Source organism: Kryptolebias marmoratus, linkage group LG20, assembly GCF_001649575.2.
Source record: "Kryptolebias marmoratus isolate JLee-2015 linkage group LG20, ASM164957v2, whole genome shotgun sequence".
In the NCBI taxonomy this organism is placed as follows: Eukaryota; Metazoa; Chordata; class Actinopteri; order Cyprinodontiformes; family Rivulidae; genus Kryptolebias; species Kryptolebias marmoratus.
Window position 1 is genome coordinate 18,954,401 of NC_051449.1, and position 27,161 is coordinate 18,981,561.

Here is a 27,161-nt window from a genome sequence, read left to right on the forward strand (position 1 = left end):
TCTGCTCCTCCTGGAGCCGAGGTTCGACAAGACGGCCGCCACAGCTAACTGATCGTAGAATACACAAAAATGGCTGTAACTCTAAAAGTCTGGCATTTAAGGCGACGGGCGATATGCATTCCTTCAAGGACTATTAGGCTTTTGGTTTTATTTTTGTAACAATGACTCTGTTCTGTGCTGAAATGAGAGAACAGGTGGCTCTTAAATCACAGGCCCGTTGAATCATAGAGAACACATGTTGGCGGGTGAAATTATCACAAACATGTAGTCACCCCATTTGCTGAACGGCAGCCATTATTTCTCTTTTGGCAGTGCCTGCCTCTGCCGCAGGTCTGGTGTGATTTGCAGGCCAACAGCTGGACTGTTGCTCAGCGGTGCAGCTTCTTGGTTGTTAAGCTCCAGTCGGGTGTGGAGGTAGTGTGATAGTAAACACGCAGAGGCAACCAAAACTGATCGTCTCTTTAACCGTTGTGGATTTTGTAATATCCTTTACGCATGAGTGCCTACGTTCTGACACCTGGGCTGAAAAGTGCTGCAGCGTCCTCGGTCATAAAGCTCGGCCCTGATGAGCAAAACAATCAGACGGCCCGCCGCTGTGGTCCTTGTTCCTGATTCCAGAGTTCCCGAACCTTGTGAGGGTAATTTCCTTAGCTGGAGTTTTATTATTATGCAGTGTGATGAGGCCTGCAGTGTGTGTGTGTGTGTGTGGAGGGGGGGACTCATTTCCCTAACCCCATGCAGAACACCTCATTAAAAACCACTCTGGCTCAGGAGGGGTTTCCGTCACACACTTTTCCTCTTCAGACGGGTTGGATCTCTTTGTGCATCCTTAAAAGCAGATTTATGTGGTCATACGTCTTATATTGTCTTCTTTTTAAAAACAGGCTGGAAAACAGAAATGTCTCAACCCTTGGTGCCTAAAGATACCCCTAAGTGGATCTTCCTTGGCCTCTTGTAGCTTAGAGTTAATTATCTTCTGCCGGGGAAGGTGGACATGTACAACTGATTACCTTTCAAAGTAAACCTGATTCAAGATGGCAGCCATTGCCAACTTACCTTAAAAACACAGGAATGGCCATAACTATGTTAATTTTACCAATACTGACCTAAAATCTGGCGTGGTGGTAGCTGAGACTGATCCCCAGCACATACAACAAACTCTGGGAGATTGATCTTTGTTTAAAATTTTGCCATTAACTGTCTGCAGTCAACTCTGTCTGTCTGTCTGTTAGCAAAGTATCTCATGAACCACTGCAGAGATTGTAATCAAACTTTCAGGAAATAATCAATGGATTTATTTCTACCACTGATGTGACTATGTTTTGGAGCCACCTCAAATCAAGATGGCCATCATAGCCAACTGACCTTGGGAAACACAAAAAGGGCTTTAATCCAGTCAATTTTACAGGTATTGAGCTAAAATTCAGCATTTTTGTAGCTGAGAGTCATTAACAACGCATACACTAAATGCTAGGCATCGTGCCAGACATTGCTTAAAGCTTTTGCATCAACTGTTGGAGTCAACCTTGTTCGTTTGTTAGCGAAATAGCTCGTGAAGCACAGGATTGATTTTAATGAAACCTTCACAAAGTAATCAATGAACGTACGTCTACAACTGATTTACTTTTGGAGTCAGTCTACTTTACAATGCCTGCCACAGGTAATCAACATTAGCCAACACAAAAATGGCCACAACTCTTATCAGCTGTACAGATATTGATCTATATCTGATGTTGTCGAAGCTGAGAGTCATTTACAACATGATTTATGACATGCATGAGATTGCACGTAATGTTATTTTCAAGATTTGACCAACTACAAATGAAGTATTTCTCAATGTAACACTCAGTCTTCTTAGGCATGGTAATCCCAGTAAATTTGATCAAAGGCACCTGGACATCTTTTTCATGTTTTTAGTTTTCTTGTTTTAGTCACCCTTGAATATCCAGACTCTGCAGCTGCTTTCAGATGTAACTGGTTTAATTTTTTATTTTTCCCTCCACCTGCCTTTCTAACATTCGAGGCGGTGCAAACTCACAAAGCTCCGAATTAGGATGCTTAAGGTGGCGAGATCCTTTTTACAGGATTGACTAAAGCACCGGATCATGTCTGGGAATACAACTTTGAATAATCCTGACCTTCGCTGGCTTCGAAAATAAAATGATTTCATGCTACTTCTCACATTAATCACTGTGATACTGTTGTAGAGAACCGCCTGCTGTGGGCTGCGACGGTGTTCGCCCTCTTTAGTGTTTAAATTCCACTTTGAAAAGGTAAAACACTTTATACTGTGAAACAAGCAAGACATAGATTAAAACCTGAGCATACATAACTGCTCACACCCTTAGAATCAAAACTTGGTGTTACGGTGTCAAGTCTCTGAAGATCCGTCTCCATGATCTTGGTCCATCTAAAAACTGGACTTTTTGTCCATTCCTTATGTCCAAACTGCTGCAGCTCCTTCAGGTTGGATGGGTGCTGCTTGTGTCCAACAATCTTTAAATGAAACTAGAGATTCTCAGTTGGATTGAGGTCTGGGCTTTGACTGGACCATTCCAGGACATTTAACTGGTTCTCCTTAAACCACTGAGTGTGTCTTCATCAGAGAGTTTAGGCTCATCGTCCTGCTGGAAGGTGGACCTCTGTCTCAAATCTCTGGAGGACTCCTGCAGGTTTCTCTCAAGGATGTCTCTGTTTCTTGCTTTGCCCACCTTTCCTTCAACTCTGACCAGTTTCCCAGTCCCTGCTGATGAAAAACATGCCCATAGCATGATGCTGCCACCACCGTGCTTCACTGTGGGGACGATGTTCTCAGCATGGTGGTAGATTTGCACCAGACGTGACGTCATTGATGGCCAAAAGGTTCATTTTATTTCTTATCTGACCACATCACCTTCTTGTTCGGAGAGTCTCCAACATGTCAACATGTAAATCAACAGTCTATCCTGCTTTTTTCTTGAAGCAACATATTTTTCCTGCCTCTCCTCCATGAAGCCCAGCTCTGTACAGATTTTAGTTCTCCTATGAACAGATCCTCCCATCTCTGCAGAAGAACCGCTCAGCTCCATCAGGGTTATCTTTACGTTGCTCCTCTGATGAATTCCCTCTTTGCCCGGTCCATTGCTTTTGGTGGACGAGCTTCTCCTGGCAGGTTTGCTGTGGTGGCGTCATCTTTCCACTTCCTAATAATTGATTTAATGTTTCTCCAGAAGATGTTCAGGGTTGGGGACAGTGGCGGCTGGTGGTAATATGTGTAGGGTGGGCTAATAGATATATAACCAAACGGGGCAGTTTTTAAACCAACAGAAGCATCCAATTGGAAATAAAGAAAACCTGCTATAAATCGACATTATGCTCTTTTTCAGCTCAAAGACAACCTTAAAACAAACCACCACCAAAAACCAAGCTCACACAGAGCCTCTGACAGCTGTCGAATACTTCATTTTCCTGAATTAAGACTTTCAAATATTTTTATTTCAGATAATTTTTCCCAGTCAAACAGCTTTGCATTACACTGCACCACACTCCTTGACACAATTACTAATCACACTGATAAAATAAAATGAAACCAAACATATAATATTGGAAAGTACAGGGTTTTTTTTTTTTAATGAAGCCTACCTTTTTAAAAAGAAGCTCACTCTGACAACTTTTCTGGGATACAAAAAGGTTAATAACCACCTCATTAAAGATTTGTTAGCTACACTTGCTGTTAGCCAGTCCTTTCACTGAAACCTGGTCACAGGAAAACTTTGGTTTTCCTTTTTGAATATTCTTTGGTCTGTTCGCCTCCAACCTCCTCACTTCCGGTTTCTTCCCCAAAGACATTAAGGAAAATGGGTGAGAAAAAAAAAAAAATAAATAAATAAATAAATAAAATAATCCACCTTACTTATGTTTATCTCGCTCGCCATTGCACTCAATCCACGCTAACCCACTCGCACTTGAGGCACGTTATTGTCCGTCCACCCTGATTGGCTGAAGCCTGAGGCCTTGGGCTGACCCTGGGCTGAACTAAGTTAGCTTAAATGAGCATCAAACTGAGGGGGCGGGACAAGACAGCTGTCAATCATTCTGAACCAAGAAAGACATTAAATGAACGAGGCTGAGGAAAGTTTGAAAGCCCTTTGAAAAGACTCTGGGATTTTCTCAAGTTTAATTTGTGTTTATTAGGTATTTTAACATTTTTACTGTAAATAACAGGAGAAGCTTTGCCCTGCTAGCCCACTTACACCAGCTGTCCCTTGTTGGGGATATATATTGTTTATACTTATTCATATAACTCTGGCCTGACCAGAGTTCCTCGGTCCTCCTGCTGTTCCTTACTTCTAGTCACTGCTGGACTGAAATCTCCAACGGTTTATGATGCAGTTCTACTAAACTGTACGGTCTGGCGTCTAATAAATCAGACACCATACAGTGTGACCTGGGTTACGATCAAGATTATATGATATCAAGCTCACGCAGTCTGACATGTCCGAGTTCTTCATGGTAAATGAAAACACAGAGTGTGACTGACGTCGGGCCCTCAGATCGCTCACAGGTGGATCTTATTGACCTACTTTAGTGGTTTCTGAAGGTAATGGTTGGTGCTTCAAAGCAAAGGAGTGCAAATGCACGAGGGCGCAACAGTTTTCCGTTTTTATATTTTTTTGAGAATGATTTAAAACAAGATCTCGTGCCATTGTACGTCATTAATTTGGAGTTTGTTTTGACTAGGTCCATTTAAATATAACGCAAGAGGTGAATTGTTTCGCAATCAGCTGTCGCTATAAACTGATTCGTCAAGAAGTGCCTAAGTGTTTTATTCATTAAGTGAGTATTTTTAGTCGTAATTCTCTGCTGGAATCGTGCGAACCTTCAGCGGAGCTCAGATTTATGAGCTCTGAGACTGCAAAGAATCGGTAATTATAATTATTGCAGCGCTGGCTGCGTTTATCCGCCTGTTATTTATTCCATTCAGACTCCAAAGGAAACACTTGTGCTAAAAGTGAGCGCGCTGTAAATGTTATCTGCAGCCTGAATGGATTCACAGCACTGAAGGGTGTCGCGTATTCACTGAGGGTTGAGGAAGACGGGTGTCCCATTAATTCAGCCTTTTCTTTCCTGATTCCCTCATCAGCTTAATTAGAAGCTGTATTCTTGTAATTATCACACAAGGCTCTTTGATTTATTGGACTGATGATCTTTAATCCTTCAAATTGATTAACTGAGCGCTTAATAGGAAGTCAAAGTGGGATGACGGCGCGAAAACGAAAGGCGGCGATAATCCTCGAAAAACACGACGGTAAATTCCGTGTTCTGAGAAGAGACGAAAGACCTCTGTCGTCAACAAACGCACCCCCAGTTAGGTCAGAACGTAACGTGATGAACGTGTCCTCCCTTCCTCAGGTCGGGAGCAGGGCTCGAGCAGAGACGAGGCCTCCGACGTGTCCAGCAAGTGTCTGCCGTGCCGGGAGGGCTGCCCCTACTGCCAGGACGACACCCCCTGCCTGGTGCAGGAGGACGGGGCGCTGCGGCTCGCCATCGCCTCCTTCCAGGGCCTGTGCATCTCGCTGGTCCTGGCCGGCACGCTCGTGGTTTACCACTTCAGGAGAAACAAGGTAAGACTCTCATGCTCGAATGGGATCCAAGCCAAGGAATGAGCTGGTAAATAATAGGCGCTAATGGCTGCACAGGAACTCTTTAAGACCTTTGTGCTGCGCCTCGATCTGTTTTGCGTACCTCCGTCTTTGCATTTAACTCCTGGGGTTCGGCTCTCTGCGGACCTCTCCCACTCCAAAAAAACATTTGGAGTGGAAGGAGGTTGAAAGCTTTCAGGTTAAGATTGGAGATCGACTGCGGCGAGACGGCTTTGATTCATCAACCTCCCGCTCTGCTGAGTGCCAAAAGCCATTACGGACAATCAAAAAGGCCTAATTACAGGAGAGCTCTTCACAGCAAAGAGGAGAGAAGAAAAAAAATAAAAATAAAAAACACGTAGACAAAAAGAACACACTTAAATGAATGTGCTTAAAGCTTTTAGGGACTGCTGTAGTTCTTCTTTGTGATTCTTATATGTTGTCACTTGTAATGTAATGCAAATAAACTCACTTGCTAAATTAATTCATTATTCTTGATATATAATATTACATTTATTACACCATACTCTATTTTACAGCACTGCGAATACATGTTTGTTCATTGGTTCACTGCCCCCCAAGGCTAAACAGTTATATGCATAACCTGTCAGCAAAATATCTCGTCTGCTGAATTGATTTGAGTGAAAATGGCTGTAATGGCTGTGGGAAAGTAAAAAAAAAAAGTCTATATATGACAACAGGATAATAAAAAAACTCCTGAAATTCCGTTCTGGCTTTTGGTTTTGGGTTGCCGCCCCAGTGGCCTCCGTCTGGGCTCCCCTTTAAAACTTTCTGTTCCCCTAACCCACTGCATGCTGGTTCAACGCCTGTTAATTAAAAACAACACCAACAATGGGACACGCTCTGCCTATAAAATGCAGTGAATACATAAGATCCTCTCACCTGTAACAGGCCTCAGGCAGAGCTGAGGCTGAAACTTTTACGGGCGGGATATATAGAGATGATTTGTCTTGCTGCCTCCGACTCTCCCAGTTCACAAGAAATGTCCCTGGAGGCTTTTAGATTCCCACAGCAGACGTGCATAACAGATACAGGTCCTCTGTGTGGGTATGTGGGGGGCAATTAGATTGAACCCAGAGAAGTTTCACTTTTACAAGGAAAGGTTAAAAAGCGTATGAGTGGATTTCGTGCCTTGTTTTTAGCTTCAAATGTGCACAATGTTAACGATGCTGTCTGGGATAAGAAGAGGCGATCTTTCACTCAAACTCTGCATTTCTTTCCCCTGTCCGACAGAGCATCCGAACGTCCGGTCTCATTCTGCTGGAAGCCATCCTGTTCGGGGCGTTGCTGCTCTACCTCCCAGTAAGTCCGTGGCTTTAGCTTCCAAAAAAAAAAAAAAAAGGTTTCAGCTTTTATTTATTTCAACTTATTGGACTGTTTATTCGGTGCAGTCTTGTCACTTGAGTTTTAAACATGTTTAAAGAAAAAATCTATGCTAAAGATTTCCTCTCAGAATAGTCCCAGGGTTGTTGCGAGGGCGTCTCAAACCCTTCTCGGTTTAGTTTTTGTAAGTTTTGGAGCACCAGAGCTGTACCTCGACTCCTGCACAGGAGAAAACGTCCAGGACTCCGAACCACGCCGATGATCTGCTGGTCTTCATTTATAAAGTGGACTCTAGTCAAGGCTGTGGGAAATAGGGGTGCGGGCGGTGCTTCAGCCGCCCTCTGATGGACGCTGGAGGACATGCAGGTCCCAATACATAGATAAAGAACTACTGTTATTAGTGCTGCATACGCTAATTGGACACTAATGAGTTCTGTAAATTTAAAACGTAAACCAGCACTTTTAATGTAAATCTGCGTGCAAAAGTTTACACCACCTAAAACACAGTGTTTTCATAAAGCTCTATTTGTTATTCTTTTATTCTGGAAGTACCAATATTTTGCTTCGCACAGTTAAGACTCCTTCATACCCTGTAAAAAAAACGAAGAAGTCGGCTCGCGGTTGCGGCGGACGAAGCTGCTTTGAGAACAAAACGGCGCAGTTTTTGTCACACGGCCACGTGAAGCAGAGCTGATTTCGTGACTTCTCACACACAACACGGCAACAGCTGCAGTTCGCTCATAAATGCGGGGGGCTAGCTGCCATGACGGGTACAAAGCGGACCGAGGCAGGTAGGGTGTGGGCACCCAATGAACGTGGGCAGTCAACAAGGATGCAGTTTTGCGAATCCTGCACCCCCCAAAAGAAGAGCTTGATTTCTGCAATGCACGAGACTCACTGGTTGCTTGGCTGCAGAAACTCAGAATTCAGTGAGACTGGAACGAAAGATTTGTCTATTTTCTCATCATTTTCAGTCATCAGCTAGTCTCCAACTGTCCCAGCCCAGTGAGTTTCTGGCTTAGCTTCTCAGCTAGCTTCTTGCTGTTGTGCTGTTAACACTTATTAAATGGTGTATTTAGTTAGCGTGATTTATTGGACATAGGAGGACATTTTGACGTGTGTGAATTACAACCCTATTTGCCTTCTCATACATAAACCATGACCCATTAGGCTTTCCATACGCCCACCTCTTGGACTTGTTCCTGGTGATCTACTGCTGTCTCTGTGTGTCCCTGTGATGGACTTGCGACCTGTCCAGGGTCCCCCCCCACCACCACCGCTCTCACACAGTGACCTCTAGAGATAGGCACCAGCTCCCTCCCCTATGACCCAGAAAGAAAAACAGCGGGTAAAAGAAAATGGATGGATGAATGATCCACTGGTTGCTGTAGATCAGGGGTGTCAAACCCAGTGACGCAAGGGGGCCAAAATTAAATATTTGGTCCTAGCCAAGGGCCAATCACAATCAATATTTATTAAAAATTACATAAATTAACTGTAGTTTTATATGTATTGTCAAATCATTCATATAGAAATATCAATTACCTTCTCCCAGTTACAGATTCTACAGAATTTAGAGCAAACAAACTTTAATAAACACAGACAAATAAATCAAACTTCAAATAGCACATCATTAGCAGTCATTTCTTACGCCTCAATCAGCTTTTAAATTAATTTTGTAACATTAAAACAGATTTTAAAAAAAGCCATCAACAAAAACCTGATCATATAGAAATTAAAACTATATATTGTTGGCTTCTAAGTCACTGTCAAGAGAAAACTTCACTAATTAGGTTCAGTTTTTTTTAAGCAAAATAAGAATCAGAGACTCGATCTGTCCCAGACTAGAGGGCCGGACCTGATGAAATCTAAACGTTATCTTGGGGGCCGGACGAAATGTTACAGAGGGCCGGATCTGGCCCGTGGGCCTTGAGTTTGACACGTGTGCTGTAGATCATGCGGAACACAGGAACACAACCCTTTTCCACACAGCCACGGCCTTCAAGTTCCTGTTTTATTTGAACTGCCCATTCTTGCTTTGTTTTGGTGCAGAGTGCTTTAGAACTAAAGTCAATTAGCTGTGGCAGCTATTTTGAATTGGACTGACTCTGAAAGTCAGTCGGTTGTAAAAGTACAGTCATTGATTACTTTCAGAGTATTGCAATAAATCCCGTCCAATGGTTTATGAGCTGTTTTACTACCAGACAAACAAGGTTGACTCCAACAGGTATTGCAAAAGTTTTAGAGCGAGATTTTGCGCAACGCACATTACTTGGAGTATGTGTTGTAAATGACTCCTAGCTATCATCACAGCAAATTTTAGCACAGTGTATGCAAAATTAATTGATTTGTAGCCAATCTTGTGTTTTCTAAGGTCAGTTGGCTGTGGCGGCCATCTAGAATTGAATTGTCTCCAAAAGTTAATAAGTTGTAGACTTCCATCTAATGATTATTTCCTGGAAGTTTCATCAAAATCTGTGCAGTGACTCGTTAGATATTTTGCTAACAGACAGATAACGTTGACACCAAATAGCTGATGGCGAATGTTTTTGCAGAGGTTTTGCACAATCTGTTAGCACTCAGATCACATGTTGGGGATCACTCTCAGCCACCACCGTATCAGATTTTAGCTCAATATCTGTAAAATGGACGGAGTTATCCCCAATTGTGTGTTTTCTACATTTAGTTGGCTGTGGCAGCCATCTTGAATGGGGTCGATCCCGAAGGGTAATCACTTGTAGCTGCCCATCCAGTGAATATTTTCTGAACGTTTCAAGACCATTTGTTCATTGGTTCAGGAGATATTTCGCTAACAGACAGACAAACATGGTGTGTGTAAGCACGCTCCGTGTGTGTGTGCGTGTGAGTGTGTGTCTGCCAGCCTTTGTTGTTGACCAAGTGTGGTGTGTGTCATTGCGCGGCGCATACGTGTGTGTGTATGTGTTTACACTTGTGCGCACCGCCCACAATGCACCTGGAGGGCTGAATCAGAAGGCCATCTTTAGACGGGCAGCAGATGGAGGGAACCTGCGTGCCGCCACGTAAGGACAGACGCGACGAGGCCGAGGAAATCACTTCCTGGGAATACTCACACGCGCGTCATCAGAGGCTGCACGGCGCTCGGAAAACATAAACAAATCTGTTCAGACGAAGAAAAAAAAGGAGCTCCACGGCGCTCGTAGGGTTCTTCAGATGAAAGTTTGGTTCCTAAACCGACCCACCATTACTCAAAAGAAAGCTTCAATTTAAGAAATTAAAGTTTGACTTCTTAGGTTCATACAGTTAATCATCTACTCCTGCTTCTATCTGTCTGTTAGCAAAATATCTCACGAACCAGCAGTGGGATTTTAATGAAATTATCAGAAGGTGATCTCTGGATGGACATCTGCAACTGATTAACTTTCGGAGCCAACCTGATTTAAGATGGCCGCCACAGCCGATTGACATTGATAAAGATAAAAAAGTTACAACTCAGTCAGTGTTATAGATATTAGGCAAGAATTTGGTGTGGTAGTAGCTAAGAGTCATCCTCATACCCCCAAGTGTTAACTGATGCCTTGAGATCTCTGTTTAAAATATTAGCTTTTACTGTTAAAGTGGGTTCTGTGTGTCTGTTAGCAAAATATCTCGTGAACCAGCGGTGGGCTTTTAATGAAACTATCAGAAAGTGATCCCTGGATGGACATTTACAACTGATTAACTTTCGGAGCCAACCCAATTTAGGATGGCTGCCACAGCTAACTGACTTTAGCAGAAAAATGGCTATAACTCAGTTCGTTTTACAGATATTGAACCAAATCTTGGTGTGGTAGTAGCTGAGGGTCATCCACCAACACACACTAACAGAGTGCACAACCGCCTTTGTTTAACGGGCAGCAGGTGACACGTGTTCTCTAAAAAATGTGCTCCTTTCATCTTCTTCTGCGTTTCCCTTCCCGTTCCCTTCTTGTCGTAATTCCCTTCACGACCTCCTCTTCGTGTCGGCCTCCTCTCTCCCAGCTCTAACATTTGTTTCGGGACCTGGTTTAGTCCTTTTATGTCTCCCCCCCCCCCAGCCTCCTCGGCTGCAGCCGTACCACTCTGGCGCTCGATGCATTTTTAAACAGTCCATCAAGTTCTAGCACAAGTTGTTTTAAAAATACCTCTGCTGATTAATTGATGGAGGAGGCATCGGAGGTTGGGTGCGAACCCTGGCAACCAGCTTCTCTTCCAGATGATATAAAAATGCGGTCGTTTTTTATTTTTTCTCTGGGGCGGTGTAGTACCGAAGGAAGGGTGGGGATGCTGTTTCTGACCACGTTTATCTGTTCGTTTGAGAGTGCAGCTGGAGGAGAATGACTTGAATATGTTTAGGTGAGCTGTGTTTTCCCTTTTTTTGGGGAGTAAATGCAGAGCTGGAGACAGAAGGTTACCTATTAATGTTTATGGTTGTAGTTCACGGTGTTTGCGTTACGGCTTTTAAATGAAAGCAATTCACCGAAAGGCTCAACGGGCTCAAATGAAAGACAAGCAGAAAAGAAATTGTCGTACAAGTTGTCAAACACGAGGCGAATGAAGGCAAAATTCAAGTTTATTTACAGACGAACAAGAAAGAAAGAAAAAAAAACCCAATTGGGGCTGTTTCGTCAGGGAGCTCCCATGTTCGAAAGCAAGGGGCGGTGAAAGCAGGAAATGGAGCGTGAAATGGCAAAGTGCAAGAAACTCCGAAACAAGCAGTGACAAAACGGAAAATTCAACTTTATTTATTTGTAACAAAAAGTTTAGTGAAGTAATATTAGAGTATAACTGAATATGTCCTAGAGTTACCGGTTTCATGATGTAGATTGTCTCTAATATAGATAACCATAGTTACTGATTCATTTTATATTGTTTATTTTTCTTTTAAATACGACTTTAGGAATGTAGCGTTGCAATCCCATGATTGGACATGAAGAACAGACACAAAAATTGATAATATTGTTGCTATTTATTTCTACATTTGAAGAAATTCTTATCGATTCTAATCTATACACACACTGACGAACAGGTATGCCTACATGTTTGATAATGTTATCACTCACCCTGCCAGTCACCAGAACTTTGTTATTAACGCAGAGAGTTTTGGACATCCTTTACAAATCTGTTGAAACACTGATTGTATGAGTCTACTGCTTTCAGCTCCTCCATGATGTGGGGACTCTTCCTGCACACTAAATAATTAACAATGTCATCGTACGAGACAACATTTCCTCTTTCTTCACCTCATACAGGTCAATCCCCACCGTAGAGTAAGTAGGAGTAAAATTGACATTGTGAAAATGTTGTGTTGCGTTCTTCAGACTGAGATTTGTGGGAACCATGTATGACTAATTACAGAATAACACATTACTCAGGTGAGTTCATCCGGCAGCTCATTAAAGTCAAACTAATTTTAATTTCCAGCCTTTCAAGTGCCGCTTGTCAGCTCTCTTTCCCTTTCAGGAAATCAGTAAAGCCCCTTATTGGTGCAGAAGTTGGGGTTTATTTACCCTAAAAGGTTCTTCTACATTGCCTAAAGTCTGTCTGTTTTGAAACATAAGGAGAAGATTGTCAGCAAAGAAAAATCTGACACGTTTTTTAAAAAATTTTTTGTCTTCCTGCTGATTTATCGGCTGCAGTGAGTTTGACTCTGTGTGCCGCGTTGTTATTAAGGAGCAGAGAGAAAACGTCTGTCTGATCTGAGGTGATCTGAGGTGATCACCCGGGAGGCTTGTTTTGACACTTTAACTGCTCGCCGAGCCACATTTCTGCAGAAGCACCCCCCACACACACACACACACCCCAGTTCGAGGACGATAACGAGGAGGAAATAGGCTGCAGATTAATTCACCGCTCGCGCTCCTGTGACAGTCGCTCTGAGTCATCTTCTGCTTCCTGACTTACTTCACGGCCGCATAAGCTCTTGTCTGATTTAATATAGTTCCCGTTTCATCGTTTTGTCACTGTGTCGTGGTCCCGGCGCCGCATTCCCTCGGCGAATCGCCCACCCTCCCCCTCTGGGGGCCTCGCAGCCGAGGCACCCGCTCGGCTCGCTTCGTCACACATTTTCCGCTTCTTTTCAGAGAAAAGAGCTTGCAGGTGGTGTTCAGCTTAATTACACAGGGTGATTGTTCGCTCCGGAGTGCTACGACATGATATTAGCAGAGATGACTCACTTTGTTCCTCAGGTGCACATTTACGTTGCTCCTGATCCGAAACTGCCAACCGACCCTTAAAACAAAAAGGCAATAACTCGGTCAATTTGACAGATATTGGCTTCAAATTTGGTGTGGAAGTAGCAGAGAGTCGTTCACAGCACATGTTTTAAGAGCTGCGAGTCAACTCTGTCTGTTAGCCAAATCTCTCCTGAACCACTGACCAGATGTTGAAACCTTCAGGAAATAAATCACTGGATGTCCACCTACCATTACCTTTCGGAGGCAACCCATTTCAAGATGGCCGCCACAGCCAACTGACACAAAATTTACTGCAACATAGTCAGTTTTACAGATATTGCGCTCCAGTTAAGCCTGACAGTAGCTGAGAGTTATTCACAACACGTGCTAATCACTGCATGGGATCTTTGCCTAAAACTGCAGCATTACCTGTTGATGTCCACCCTGTTTGTCTGTTAGCAAAATGTCTCCTGAACTACTGGACAGATCTAAATGTAGTCACTGGATGTACATCTACAACTGATTAACTTTTGGAGTCAACCCAGATCAAAAATGGTCACCTCAGGTCATTGGCAGTAAGTCAAATCGGTTTGACAGATACTGATGTGAATTTCACTCCAGATGGATCGACGGACTGGAGCCTCGTCCGCAGTAATGAGGGTGTTGCTTTGATCGGTTGTGGCAAAGAAAGAGTTGAGTTCAGAGGAAAAACTGCCCCATCTACGTTCTAACCCTCACCTGATGTCCGGAGGTTTGGATCATGACAGAAAGAACGAGATCCTGGATACAAGTAGGTGAAAAGAGCTTCCTTCATACGGTGGCCAAGCTCAGCCTTAGAGATGAGGTGAGGAGCTCCATCCTCCAGGTGGAGCTTGGAGTAGAGCTGCTGCTCCTTTGCAATAAAACGAGCCAGCTGAGGTGGTTCAGGCATCTAATTAGGATGCCCCTTGGATGCCTCTCTTTGGAGGTTTTCCCGGTATGTCCCACTGGGAAGAGACCTCAGGGCAGACCCAGAACTCCCTGGAGGGATTATGTGTCCTCTCTGGCCTTGGAACACCTTGGAATCCCCCAGGAGGAGCTGGAGAGTGGGGGAGGAGGGAGTTCTGGGTTTCTCTCCTGGACCTGTTGCCTCTGCGACCCGACCACAGATAAATGTTAGAAGATAGATGGAAGGCTGATGTAAATTTGATGTGGTAGGATTTGAGAGTCATTCACAGCACATGTTCTGGGCGTGACATCGAATTGAGTGAGATTTTTAAGTTTTGACTAAAACAGCTAAAGCCTCCTCACTTCTCAGCATGAGATGATCCTACTCTAAAAGTCTTGCATGAAACAAAAACATTTGTTTCAGGAACACTAATTTAGGATATGTTCTGATAAATAACTCCTAGAATTGAAAGAGGATGGACTTTCTTTCTTTTTTTTATGAAAGTTGGCCAATATAGGCTCCCCTCCTTCTGTATCTCTTTGATAAGATGAATCAGACATGGCACAGTCAGTGTAGGACATCACTAGGATTGTGGGCTCCCAGATCCCAGAAACCTCTGAGGTTTCTCTTTGAGTACATAATGTTTGACACTAAAAATACCTTTCAGATCAAATCGTCTGCAAATAATTACCCTGATTACTCTGATTCTCCAGCCTTTATGCTGCACTTTGCATGCTTGTGGTTGATTTTAAATCTACGGAAGCTTCAAATTGCTACATGACTCAAACGCTGTTATCAGACCCCACAGCATTCACAAAACCCGTCTAAAACCAAAACAGGAAGATTAGGCGAAGTCACGAAGGTGCCACGTTGAAGCCGTGTAGATGGCAACGCGCCATTTAAGCGGTTGATCCTTTTTTTTTTTACGTTTTTCAGAGCGGAGCGCGTGAGACTCGGGCCAGTGGAGAGTTGACACGTGTCGTCCTGCCGAGCTGCATGCTAATGAAATGAAACACAGCTGCAAGGGCAGTGCAAATGGAAAGCTCTGATCTTTACGGCGAGCCAACAGCTTATAAAGCACCTCTAAATTCGGTGCTCCGCTGCGTGGCGCGTAAGGGGAAATATACGCACTCTCAGTACTGAAACATAAGTGAAGATGCTGCATGCAGTCCGTGTGAGCTGCGGAGGCGGGAGGTGGATCTGCCTACAGCATCCTCATTTCTTTATTTGGTGGACAAGAGAGGAGGGTCGTGTGTTACTCTGCATTTGCAAGAAAACAAATCAGTGCCCCAGTGTGTGTGTGTGTGTATGTGTGTGTATTTACACCAGCCATGCTGTACCTCTTTGCAGGTGATGATCCTGTACTTTAATCCCGGTGTGCTCCTGTGCATCCTGCTGAGGTGGGTCCGCCTCCTGGGGTTCGCCATCATGTACGGGACCGTCATCCTCAAGCTGTACAGGTACTGTATGCAAAATACAAGAACCTTCTTCTTTTTTTGTATTATATTGAAAACCCAAACTAAAAATAGACCAGCTCCTCCTTCCTCCGTCCTGTCTCCTTATCCCCTCCTCTCCTCCACCTCCTCCTCTCCGTCTTCCCCCCTCTCTTCACAAGTTAACCTTTTTCACTTTCAATAATTCAGCTCGCTCCGCGCGCAGAATTGCACGCCGTCTCGCCCATGAGCAGATTTGAATTTCACATCAGCTCTGATCAGCTCTGCCCGCTCAAGTATCCATTCACACACACACACGCATACGCACGCACACACACAAATCTACACACACACTTTCTGGCTTCCTGATCTGCAGTTCTCAGCAATTGTTACCAAGATGGGAGAAGGAGGTCAAAGATTGGCCAGAGCCTTCTCTGAGCTAAATTACCAATCTGTATATATATATATATATTTTTTTCCTTTTTCTTTTTTTTCTCTCTTCTCTTTGTGCGAGCCGGATGGATGGGAAGCGAGCCTCTGGGCTGAGCTCTTTCAGCGTGCTCCCGCAGAATGTCAGCGACGAAATAGATTGGTCACAGTCCAGAGAGGCTTCCAGTGATCAGCAAAGTCAACAGAAACTCAACAGTTTGCAAATATTCACCAAATCTAATGGGAGGTGGTCCAAAAGGAACTGCCTAACTATTTATTTTTCACATTGCTTTGTAAATTGACCATTTTAGAAGCACTTTATATAACTACACCTTATTTAATCATAAATAAATAAATAATTAACCTTGAAAACATCATTAATTAAGGATGATTCATACTTAATAAGCTATAAATTAACACATTTATTAATGCTTTACACATAAACGCTAATTACGTCCAAAACCAACATACTCAATGTATATTCATGCTTAATAACTTATAAATTAACTATTCTATATACTGTCTACATGTATGTAAATGGTCATATAAATGTACTTTCACATCATGTGTTAGACACATATTAAGCATTAAGCATTAATAAATGTGTTAATTTATAGTGTTTTAAGTATTAATTAATGATGTTTTTAAGGTTAAATAACCATTTATTAATGATTAAATAAGGCTAAATAAAGTGAAGTTATTATAAAGTGCTACCAATGGGTTTTTCTTCTTTTTTTTCCTGAATTCTTTATGAAACATCAAGAAAGAATCTCGGGCGGTATAAGTGATGGCACCAGGAGTGAAGCGATAGCGTTATCAGGCAGTTGCCAGAGCAGTCAGTCAAAACGATGAGGGAAGATCAGCAAGCACAGAGGACGCCTCGAAGACACATTAGACAACATAGCCTGCACTTCATATAGCAGGGGTAAGCAACCCTGGTCCTCGAGGGCCACTATCCTGCATGTTTTACTTGTTTCTCTGCTCCAACACACCTGATGTGAATCATTGAGTGATTGACAGGCTTCTGCAGAACATGAAGAGGTGATTTAACCACTGAATCAGGTGTGTTGGAGCAGAGAAACAAGGAAAACATGCAGGATAGTGGCCCTCCAGGACCAGGGTTGCCTACCCCTGCCACAGAGTCTGACAGGGACCGCATTGTGGGGTTGTTTTGTGCTGTTTCCCAGCATGTGGTGGGCTCTCCTTCTCTGAATCATTGCTTGCACCCAGTGCCTGAGGTGGGGGTCACACCCTGCTGATATGGGGCCAACAGTCCATACATGCAACTCTATAAGGCATTTGATTGGATGTGGTGATCATTGCATTACGGTCACGTGACCTCGTGACATGCAGTTTCATAAAGTTTTCCACCATTTTATTTTATTTTTTTGTCAGTGTAAAATAAACATGAATGACTTTTAAATGTGCATCTTTTCACCGTTTTTTCCATTCAAACATGTTCAATTGGAGCTCAAATGACAACAGCCGGGATGTTAGGTTTGGGATTGCAGGGGAAGCAGCAGTTTCCCACCTTACGTCGACATAAATGACATTTCATAAAGTTTGGACATTCAGGCCTCCTCTTTGCTCCGCCTCCCCAGGGTGCTAATGGTCTTCCTGTCCCGCACGGCCCAGCGGACGCCGTATATGACCAGCTGGCGGGTCCTGCGGCTGCTGGCGGTGATTGTCTTGGTGGTGCTGTGGTTCCTGGTGGCCTGGACCTCGGCCGTGTGCCAGAACCCGGAGCTGAGCCGAGCTCTGATCACGGCGGGCCTCACCCCAGAAGGGCTGCAGTTCAGCACGTGCCTCCTGGACCGATGGGACTACATGATGGCGGTTGGTGAGTGCGTCTCCGATGTGTTTACAATCAGGTGGATTTAAAAGCAATTGACTCAACAAAAAAAAACCCAAAACAACCCCAAACATTACTCTTATTAAACAGTGACCTAAAGGAGTGTGGAACAGCAGTAACGCAGCAGAGGAATGCTCGGTGGTAACAACATGAAACACATTTGTGACAGTGTCTCCCTGCGCGGGGAGTTGGAGAGCTTCAGAGGCAGAGGAAGAAAACCGCTGCCAAGTCTTCAGAAAAGTAAACATTGCTCGCGATAAAATATTGAAAAAGCTTTGTTTTACAAAAAGCAGCAAATCCCCCCCCCCCACGTTTGCTCGATCTCAGTGACACACACGGCGAATTTGGTTGAGGAAAAACTGAACAAGAAAGCTCCAAGTTTTACCTTTCAAAGTACTTCTTTAACAAAATGTGGTTCCCATTTTCACCTTGAAAGCATTTCAAGAGGTGAGCTCCGTTGTGACCTGTGCTTGCAAATACAACCGTTGTCTCTGCTAAAACTACCGTAATCTTTATCCTGGTGCTGTATATTCTGATGCATGACATTTGTTGTCATTGTAAACGAAGCTTAACAAGAAAAAAAAATGTATTTCTCAATTAAAAACCTCTGCAGTGTGAAGCGTCTTATAGCCGTTTTCTCTTAATAACCCTAAAAGAAAAATCCCACATATCAAAGTCTGTATTTGTCCCCCATGTTTCGTCTCTTTCTTTGCTGGATCAGTGTGCTTCGTTTTTCTTTTCTTCTTCCCCTCACCTCATGCCCTTGCTTGTGTAACTCTATGGATCTCCACCTGAGGTCTGTTATAGCTCCTGCCCCGCAGCGCTGGAGGGAGCGTTACCGACCTGCTTCTCCTCTTTCTGCATAATGAGCCGAAAGGTAGGAGTCGGGGGGAGGCTGACGTTTTAGCGTCAAACGCGCAGCAAGCTTGAAATCGCCGCCTCGTACAAATGTCGAACGCCGAGAAGCACGAGCGATCTCCGCGAATCCGCACCCTTTTTCCCCAACAGAGCGGAGGAAATGGGGAGAAAATGGCTTCCCCTGGGGACCCCGGGCGGCCTTGAATGTGCGATATATTCCAGCCTGCTCGATGACAGATTGAAGCAGGAGGCAGTGATGTGCGCCCTCACTAAGGCTAAGTCTGACAGCAGGGGAGACTAATCCTGTTTGGAAGGAGAGAAACGACGGATCCCTGAGAGAGAGAGAGAGGCTTGGTCTGCCTCTGAGAACTGACAGACAGGCAGGCGGAGAGGATGGAAGTGGCAGGAGAAGTGAAGAAAGGAGGCTGTGAAGTATGCAGGGATGTGGCCAACGATGCATAGAGAGTTGGGTTTTTTTTTCTCCCTCTCTCTCTTTACCAGCAGAACTTTAGAGGAAGATGAGACGATGGGAGCCTGCAGAGGGAGGACAGCTGAGGACACTCTGGAGATGGGTCGGAGGCACGAAATCTTCAGAGGAAGTGTGTGTGTGTGTGTGTGTGTGTAAAGCAGAGACATCTTTAAACACAACATTTATAATGAAATCCCTCCGGTTGTTCCACCAGACGTGTGTAGACGACGTAGGGAAAAGAGGAAGCCCCGCCGTTTGTTCTGACAGCCGGGGGAGAACGCGCTCGCTGATGAGCTGCTGAGGCTGAACGGAGGACAGGAAGCTCCTCTCAAAGCTGCTTGGGAGGATTTAGTCAGCGCTGCTTGTTGGGCCTGTAAAAATTAGTCTAAATACTTTTAATTGCTACTTTGTACTTACCCTCCGTTGGTCATGTTGGCAGGAAAGGTTCCAAATTGTTTGCATAGAAAACGTATAAAAATCTCTATTATGTAATAAAATGCCAAACAACGCAGATTATATAAAGCATCACAAACACTGGACACAGTAATCAAACCTGAGCTGGTTACAGCCGTTACAGTCAGCTTTCATCTGTCCTAATTCAGAAGCTCAACTTTGTAACTAAAGAAAATACATTTTCTGTGAAAACGCAGTGTGAACGCTGAGAGCTGAATTTACTGAAGTAGGTGAAACTTAAATAAAGCAGAACACTAGCCTAAAGCTAAAAATAAAAGTCTAGGTAAATGGTAGAGTAGCGGAATGCTAACTAAATGTTTCAAATGGTTAGCTAGAAGACAAATATAGCAAAATGCTAGCTAAAGCTAAAAGTGATGAAAAGCTGCTAAACACAAAAAGCAGCAAACATATATCTAAAAGCTGAAAGTAGCTAAAGGCTAGCTAAAAGTATGCAATGGCTAGCTGAAATCTATAAGTAGCAAAAAAGGTCTTCAATCTTAAAGATTTTATAGCAGGAAGTGCTCCGGCCTGCACAGGAAGTGCCACAGTTGGCTGCTGCTGCCGTTTGTGCTTGGAAATACCCAACAATATAAAAATTTATAAGTGAACCATAACTTCATGGGATAAATTCTCATGAACCGCTAAGATATTTTTTGAAGTTGAAGTTGTTTTAAGATGATGGTCTTGGTCCTGCTCCGACTAGGGTTTATCTCATAAATTAAGGTCAGATACTCTGACTCTCATACTCTGAGGTCATCCAAAGAGCTATCTACAACAGGTTAATTGTTCCAAACTCCATTTCAGATGGTCTGAACTGTTGTTTTGAAGATCCCTGGTGTAGTTATTGATCCTTTATTATTTTCTTTCTTTAAGTTACAACAATAAGCCTAACTGAACCCATTTCAAAGTTTCCTAAAAACTAAAACTATGATTTTTTTTTTTTCAGGAAGCAAACTGTTTTCTTTCTACTGGTGATAAATGATGCTAAATGTTTCAGACATAGTTTGATACAGTGCAGAAAGCCAGACAGAATCCACTCCTCCTTGTCCAAAATGAATTACTATTGATTTCTGCTCCCGCTGGTTTTAAACATTTCATTATACTGACAAAATAGATGATGACGAGGTATCTAATCTACAGCCAAAAACTGGATGGTTTGTTGTGAAATCAATCTCAATAACTATTGGAACAGGCAGCTTTCTAAAATGCATCTTCCCTGGAAATTGCTGTCAGGATGTGACTGAGATGAGATTACTTGATAGCAGGAATGTGTCAGCATGCTGTCAGGAAGCAGCTATCTCAGCTGTCAGCGAGGGAGAGGAGGAAGGGGTGAAATCAGGCAAGAAAAGACACTAAACTAACAACAATGAATGTCTTTTTAAAGAGCTGTTAGTCCCTAAAAATGGCATTTTATTTTCACAGTCGTCATCAAGTCCAAAGAACAGAGGTTCGTTTTCTCTTGCAGGGAGATTAAAAGTTGAAGCTGAACTTTTGAAAATAAAGTGAACTACCGCTGTTAAGAATATATATTAGGAAAGAAAATGGAGTCCATCCATCCATCCATTGCTTATCTGTGGTCGGGTTAGGGTTACGCAACAGGTTCCGGAGACAAACCCAGACCTCCTTCTCCCCAGGGACTCTCCAGGTCCTCCTGGGGGATCCAAAGTGTGCCGAGGCCAGAGAGGATATATGATCCCTCCAGGGAGTTCTGGATCTGCCCCAAGGTGTCTTCCCAGTGGGACATACCCAAAAAAACCTAAAAGGAAGGCCTCCAGGAGGTATCCTAATCAGAAGCCTGAACCACCTCAGCTGATTCCTTTCAATATGAAGGAGCAGCGGCTCTACTCCGAGCTCCTCCCGGATGACAGAGCTCCTCACCTTATCTCTAAGGCTGAGCCCGGCCACCCTATGAAAGAACCTCATTTCAGCTGCTTGTATCCAGGATCTTGTTGTTTCTGTCATCATCCAAACCTCATGACCACAGGTGAGGGTTGCAACGTAGATAGAGCAGTAAATCCAGAGTTTTACCTTTTGAATCAACTTTCTTTACCACGAATGATCGAAGCAACGCCCTCATTACTGAAGATGAGGCCCTGATCTGTCGATTCATCTCCCCCTCCATCCCACCATCACTGAGAACAAGAGTCCCAGATACTTGAACTCCTCCATGTGAGGCAGAGACTCACCCCGTTTCCTTTTGAGAACCATGGCCTCCGACTTAGAGCTGCTGACTTTCATACCAACCACTTCACACTCAGTTGCGAACTGTCCCAGTGCACGCTGAAGGTGATGGCCTGAATACGCCAACAGAACCACATCATCCGCAAAAAGCAGAGACGAGACCCCGAGGTTCCCAAACCAGAAAATGCTGTGTACTTATAAAATGCACAAGTTGAACAGTAAAAGTGGTTTTAGAGAACCTTTTTCTGAACACAGTGCAGGAGCCCACCGGGGGGTCTCGGTGGAAACTAAAGTAGATGTCGTAAGAATCCGTCCTCTAATTTTATTTAAAAAACCGTTCACACGGATCTGCTAACAGACATCATTCTATTTAAGAGCAATAGGTCATTGTTTGGGTTCAGTAACAAAAGAAATTGGACAAACTCTGGTTTTTAGGATCACTAACTTCGAAACAAGCTATGAAATGTGCATACTTTCAAACATCATCTCTTATATGTTAAATTCATAGCTGCATAAACGTTTGCAGAATAGAATTTGCATAATTTAAATGAAATTCAGGGAATTTGAGGACAGCAGCAATCCGCTTTGATCTGAGCTGCATTCAGTCTAGCCTTTAGCTCGTTAATCTTATCCAACCTAAGCTCTGCTTCTACGAGCTGGGGTTGTTCAAAGAACTACCTACAACGTGAAAGATAACAATGCTAAATAATTTTTCCACAGAAATCCACTTTACGTTGGCTGAATTGTCCTTTTAACAGGATTCTCTGTCTTTGTTTCAGCTGAGTTCCTCTTCCTGCTCTGGGGGGTGTACCTGTGCTACGCTGTCCGCACCGTACCCTCAGCCTTCAACGAGCCTCGGTACATCGCCGTGGCCATCTACAACGAGCTCCTCATATCGGCCATCTTCCACATCATCAGGTGAGCGCAGAGAAGCAGGCACGAGCTGTGACTTAAACTCCATGAGAAGTCACGAAGTCGGCTCTCGGTCACGTGGTTGCGTGACGAAAAGTCCGCCATTTTCGTCTCGTAGTTCTTCAAACGCTGCTTCGTGGCACAAGACCCTGGAAGAACTGTTCCTCACAGGCGCCAAGTGTTGTGTGATTGGTCAGACATTGTTGTGGGCGTGTTTATGAGAAAAAAACGGTGAGCTTTAATGGAGTTAATTTGCTTTTAGTGCTCTGCTGAGAAGCAGCTGGAGGCTGTTAGAAAATACAGAAGTCTTTACAACTGTTCCAGCAAAACTTAAAAACTTTTGAACTTAAAAAGACCCCGGAGTCACAAACAGCTTTTCGTGGCTTTGGTAGCTGGGAGGAAGTGCGCCTCGGCCGGGCAGTGTCGATACCCGTTCCCTTTGTTCGCTCATTATTGTGCACCGTCATATTTGCGAATGCCAAACGTTGCGTAATCTCTCAGTCGGTTTAATAAACACGTCCGGTCTTTGGTGTAGGTGGTTGTTGTTGTGGTGGTGGTAGTGGAATATGAGGTAATGACAAAGACTAATTTACAAAAATCTGAGTTTAAGTTACAGATTTTCAGATATTTCCTTGGATTTATTTCCTTGGTGTCTGGCTTTGGTTACTCTGAGTAATTTAATGTAAAGATGCTGCTACTTGGTAAACTTTAGCACCGTTTTTATGTTGTTATTGATTATTGTGATGGCCAAGTCTTGTGAATATGACAATCTGATTGTCGGCCAAGGACATGTCTTTTTATACAATAAAATACGTTCACTGCTTGTTCAAAGGTTGAGCGAAACCTCCAACATTAAGGAAAATATTGCAGTTTTTTACGTCGTCATTCACATCAGACGTTACTGAGATCATCTGTAATGCAACATAAAAGGAGAGATCAGCTTCTTTTTTTAAAAAAAAATGCGGTTCTTAACTTTTGTAGATAACTTCTTGAACAACCTCGGTTTGATGAAATACAGTTCAATTCTGACCGGAAGGATGGGCTAGGGGCTAGTCAGAGGGAGGCATCCTAAAACAACACTATCGCCATTATTGCGAACGCCGTTTGCGTCCATGTTGTTTCCGTGGATATCTGTGGTTGTTTGCGAGCGTAAACACGGGTGGCAGCAGAATAGGGAACTTCCTGTAGGAATATTATAACATTTCTCCCAGGATATTGGTGTGATGTGAAACTGATGGCGGCGTAAAGGTTTACCCCAGATAGTAGGGCAGCACGCTAAACAGAGTGCCCACAGGAGCGACGAGCTAATGGCTAGTCAGAGCAGAGCAGACCAAAGCAGGCTGCTGTCGTCTTAAATCAGTCTTAAAAAGTTTGTAGCGGTTCACGCAGATACAATTTTATAAACCTTCATATCTTTGTCAATTTCTCATTACATGGGAGGAAATATTACATTCCTGCAGGAGGTTCCCTTGGCTGAACTGGAAGTGCTACAGCTGCTGCTGCTGGAAATCCCAGTTCTATGTTTTTGTGTAACAGAAAATGTAGCATTTGCTTAAACCTCTATAACTGAAGTTGGAGCTGTTGGTCATAGCTGTGGTCAGACTAGCTTTGGTTAGAATTAAACTCTGTTTCTCCAAACTGAGGTTGTTTAAAGAGCCATCCACAACAGGTAAGATGCTAATTGCTCATAACCAATCCACAGAAACCTACCCTACTATTTGTTACTCTTGCTGTGAGTCTAGAGTTGTTGTATTCAGTAGGACGCCTCGACTATCAGTCAGGACAAACAGTGCGAATGATTCAGCATTCACACTGTACTGTTTTTTGTTTTTATTTTTTTGTATGTTTTTTCCCCACTATAACAACTTCTGCGTGGCGTGGACTAATTTGAACCGCTCATGCGTTTAAAACATTCAGCTCATTCGGGAAAAGGGTGCCACGAGGGTGCACGTTTTGTAACTTTTCTACTTTTCAAAATCTTGAACTTGAATTACAATTAGGTTTCTCATACAAATACATTAAGAGCTCTTTAAAAAAAAAAGAAAAAGAAAAAATTTAAGCGTTTTTTTAATTTTGCAGGAAAACATTACAAATCCTGCCTTGCCGTGAGCAGCCGGTGTCAGCATTCCTGACAGTGAGAGGACCTGAGCTGCTGCAGGGAACTTGGAAGTGTGTGGTCGAAGCACATTCCCGTCTCTGTGGCTGACCTGAAACCTGCTTCCAGCTCGACTCCAACAGGCTGTTAACGTGGTGATGTGTCCTGCTGTCGTTGCCCTGCAGGTTCTCCCTGGTGCCCGGACTGCACCCCGACTGGATGCTCATGCTGTTCTTCGCTCACACTCACCTGACCGTGACCGTAACTCTGGGACTGCTGCTCATTCCGAAGGTGAGCCCCACGATCTCACAGGTACTCACTGAAACAAAAAAGCACTTGAGCTCCAGTATCGGGTAGCCGAATCCCATTTCCACGGACGCCGCTGTGCTGCTTTCATAATCAGCGGTTTTTATTTAACGTCTTTGCTTCGTTTGATATCAGCCGACTGTGAAACCCAAGTCCAACCAGGCTCGTTCGCTATCATTACCTTAAACTCAATCAGACCGCGTTAAGTGCTCACTGTAATTTAGCCTAAGCACTCCTGCGGGTGTCTTTAAGGCTGATGGAAAACATCATGCTGTGTGAGAAATGTGCTCGCTGTTCTTTTATTCCGCTTTAATTGGGCTCCTCCGAAGTGGAAGTCAGCTAGATGCACAGTGATATCTGAGCACAAAAAAAGGGGGGGGGAATCTTTCCATCCAGCATCTGTTTCTGGAACTGGGAAAAAATATTTGGACTTGCTTTGTGCTCGGACAAGTTAAATGAATAAAGGGTGGAATCTAAACTCAGTAATAGTTCACATTTGGGTTTCTGTATTTAGGAATAAAGGGGGAGCTACAGAGCTCCAAACAACAGCAATCTGATTTAGTTGTACACGGTTGGGCTAAATATATTGAACAAAAGTGTAGCAAGCTGTGGGAGACATTTGAACCAAACTAATATCAAAGCAAACCGCAGCCCTTGTATTGGTTTTAATCAGGAGCTGGTTTTCATCAATGTGGGAAAACATATTTTCTTCAACTTGACCTCCAGCAGTTGAAACAGGAATGAAACACAGGGGCGTGGTATTTATCCCCTGTGACAATCAGTAAACGATAAATAAATATCAAACTCAGGCAGCGTGCATTTGTTATGCCCCCGCGATCCATATTTCCTAACAAAAACATTGCTGACGAAAAAGCAAACTTCTCAGTAACTTCCTCCACTGCTTTGTCAAACTCCAGCTGTGTCTTTCTTCCCCCGCACGTCTTCGTCTGCTGTCAGTTCTTGTCCAAAGGCACCCAGGCCAGAGACGATATTGCGACCGAGGCCTACGAGGAGGAGCTGGACATGGGGCGCTCCGGCTCCTGCTTCAACAGCAGCATCACGTCGGCCTGGAGCGAGCACAGCTTGGACCCGGAGGATATACGGGTGAAACCTTTAACACCATGATCTCAGAATCTAAAAAAAAACACTTTAGTCTAAGAGTTAAACTTTCTTCTGCTGTGACGTTATAGTTGGCATTCTCTCTGCTTGGTTGCCTTACAACTTGGAATTTTACTACAACTTAGAAGACGGAATATATATTTTGTTGTGAACCAGAAAACAGAAAACCTGAGGGTGGATAATTGTTCAGCATCAAGTGTCTCCATGAGCTTGGTCCATCTAACCACTGTCTGTCAGTCTGACCAAAAGGACCAGTTTTAATCTCACACCATGTTCTTCCACATGTAACTATACTCCTAGCCCGCTCTGTGAGTTTTGGTGCTCAGCCCTCTCTTTTGGAAGGTTTGCTGTGGTGGCGTCATCTTTACCTTTTTACCTTCCCCATGGAGCTAATGTTTGCAGTTGTGTCTGTCTGTCTGTCTGTGGACAAGATTACTTGAATGTCATGATTTCTAGTATTTTTTGAGTTTGTGCTTAGTTTTGGTTTTGGGTTCTTGTTTTTCTGCTTTCTTGGGTTGTTTAAGTTTATTTTGTTCCTTGTACCTCTGTCAGTATTCTCCTTACCTCGGTCTGCACTTGTTTAATTGTCATGCCCATCTCCACCTGCTGTTTTCACTCACCTGTTCCCACTTCACATAATTACCCTCTGCTTTTAAAACCCGGTCATCTCCTCCATTCCCTCGCTGGTTGTTTGTTCTTCATTGGATGTTGCCACTTGTTACCTTTTGTGTCTCACGCCCACTACTCCTTGCCTTGCCGTTCCCTCGTCTTTTTGTTGCATTTTGTATTTGTTTGCTGCCACGTCAGCATTTTGTTTTCTGGTTTTTCTAGTTATAATAATAGAAAAACAAAAATTTATTTTGAGTCGGCACTCCGGGTTCGTCCTGCTTGCCCGTGCCCCTGACAATGAACAGATCTTCATGAGATTTTCAGAAAACATCAAACACAGTACAAGGACCATGTGATCAAAGTTCAAGGTCACAGATCA

The 27,161-nt window shown here is 43.6% G+C and overlaps 1 protein-coding gene across 1 annotated transcript in view; it reads left to right on the plus strand.

Annotated features, from left to right (window-relative positions):
• Nucleotides 1-27,161, plus strand: part of LOC108238340 (probable G-protein coupled receptor 158) — a 63,425-nt gene that overhangs the window by 30,468 nt on the left and 5,796 nt on the right. The window contains exons 4-10 of the mRNA XM_017420353.3: nt 5,392-5,603; nt 6,876-6,944; nt 15,417-15,526; nt 17,530-17,768; nt 22,521-22,659; nt 24,934-25,039; nt 26,012-26,158. Of these exons, the coding sequence (XP_017275842.1) occupies nt 5,392-5,603; nt 6,876-6,944; nt 15,417-15,526; nt 17,530-17,768; nt 22,521-22,659; nt 24,934-25,039; nt 26,012-26,158 (1,022 nt within the window). The remainder of the gene's footprint in view (nt 1-5,391; nt 5,604-6,875; nt 6,945-15,416; nt 15,527-17,529; nt 17,769-22,520; nt 22,660-24,933; nt 25,040-26,011; nt 26,159-27,161) is intronic.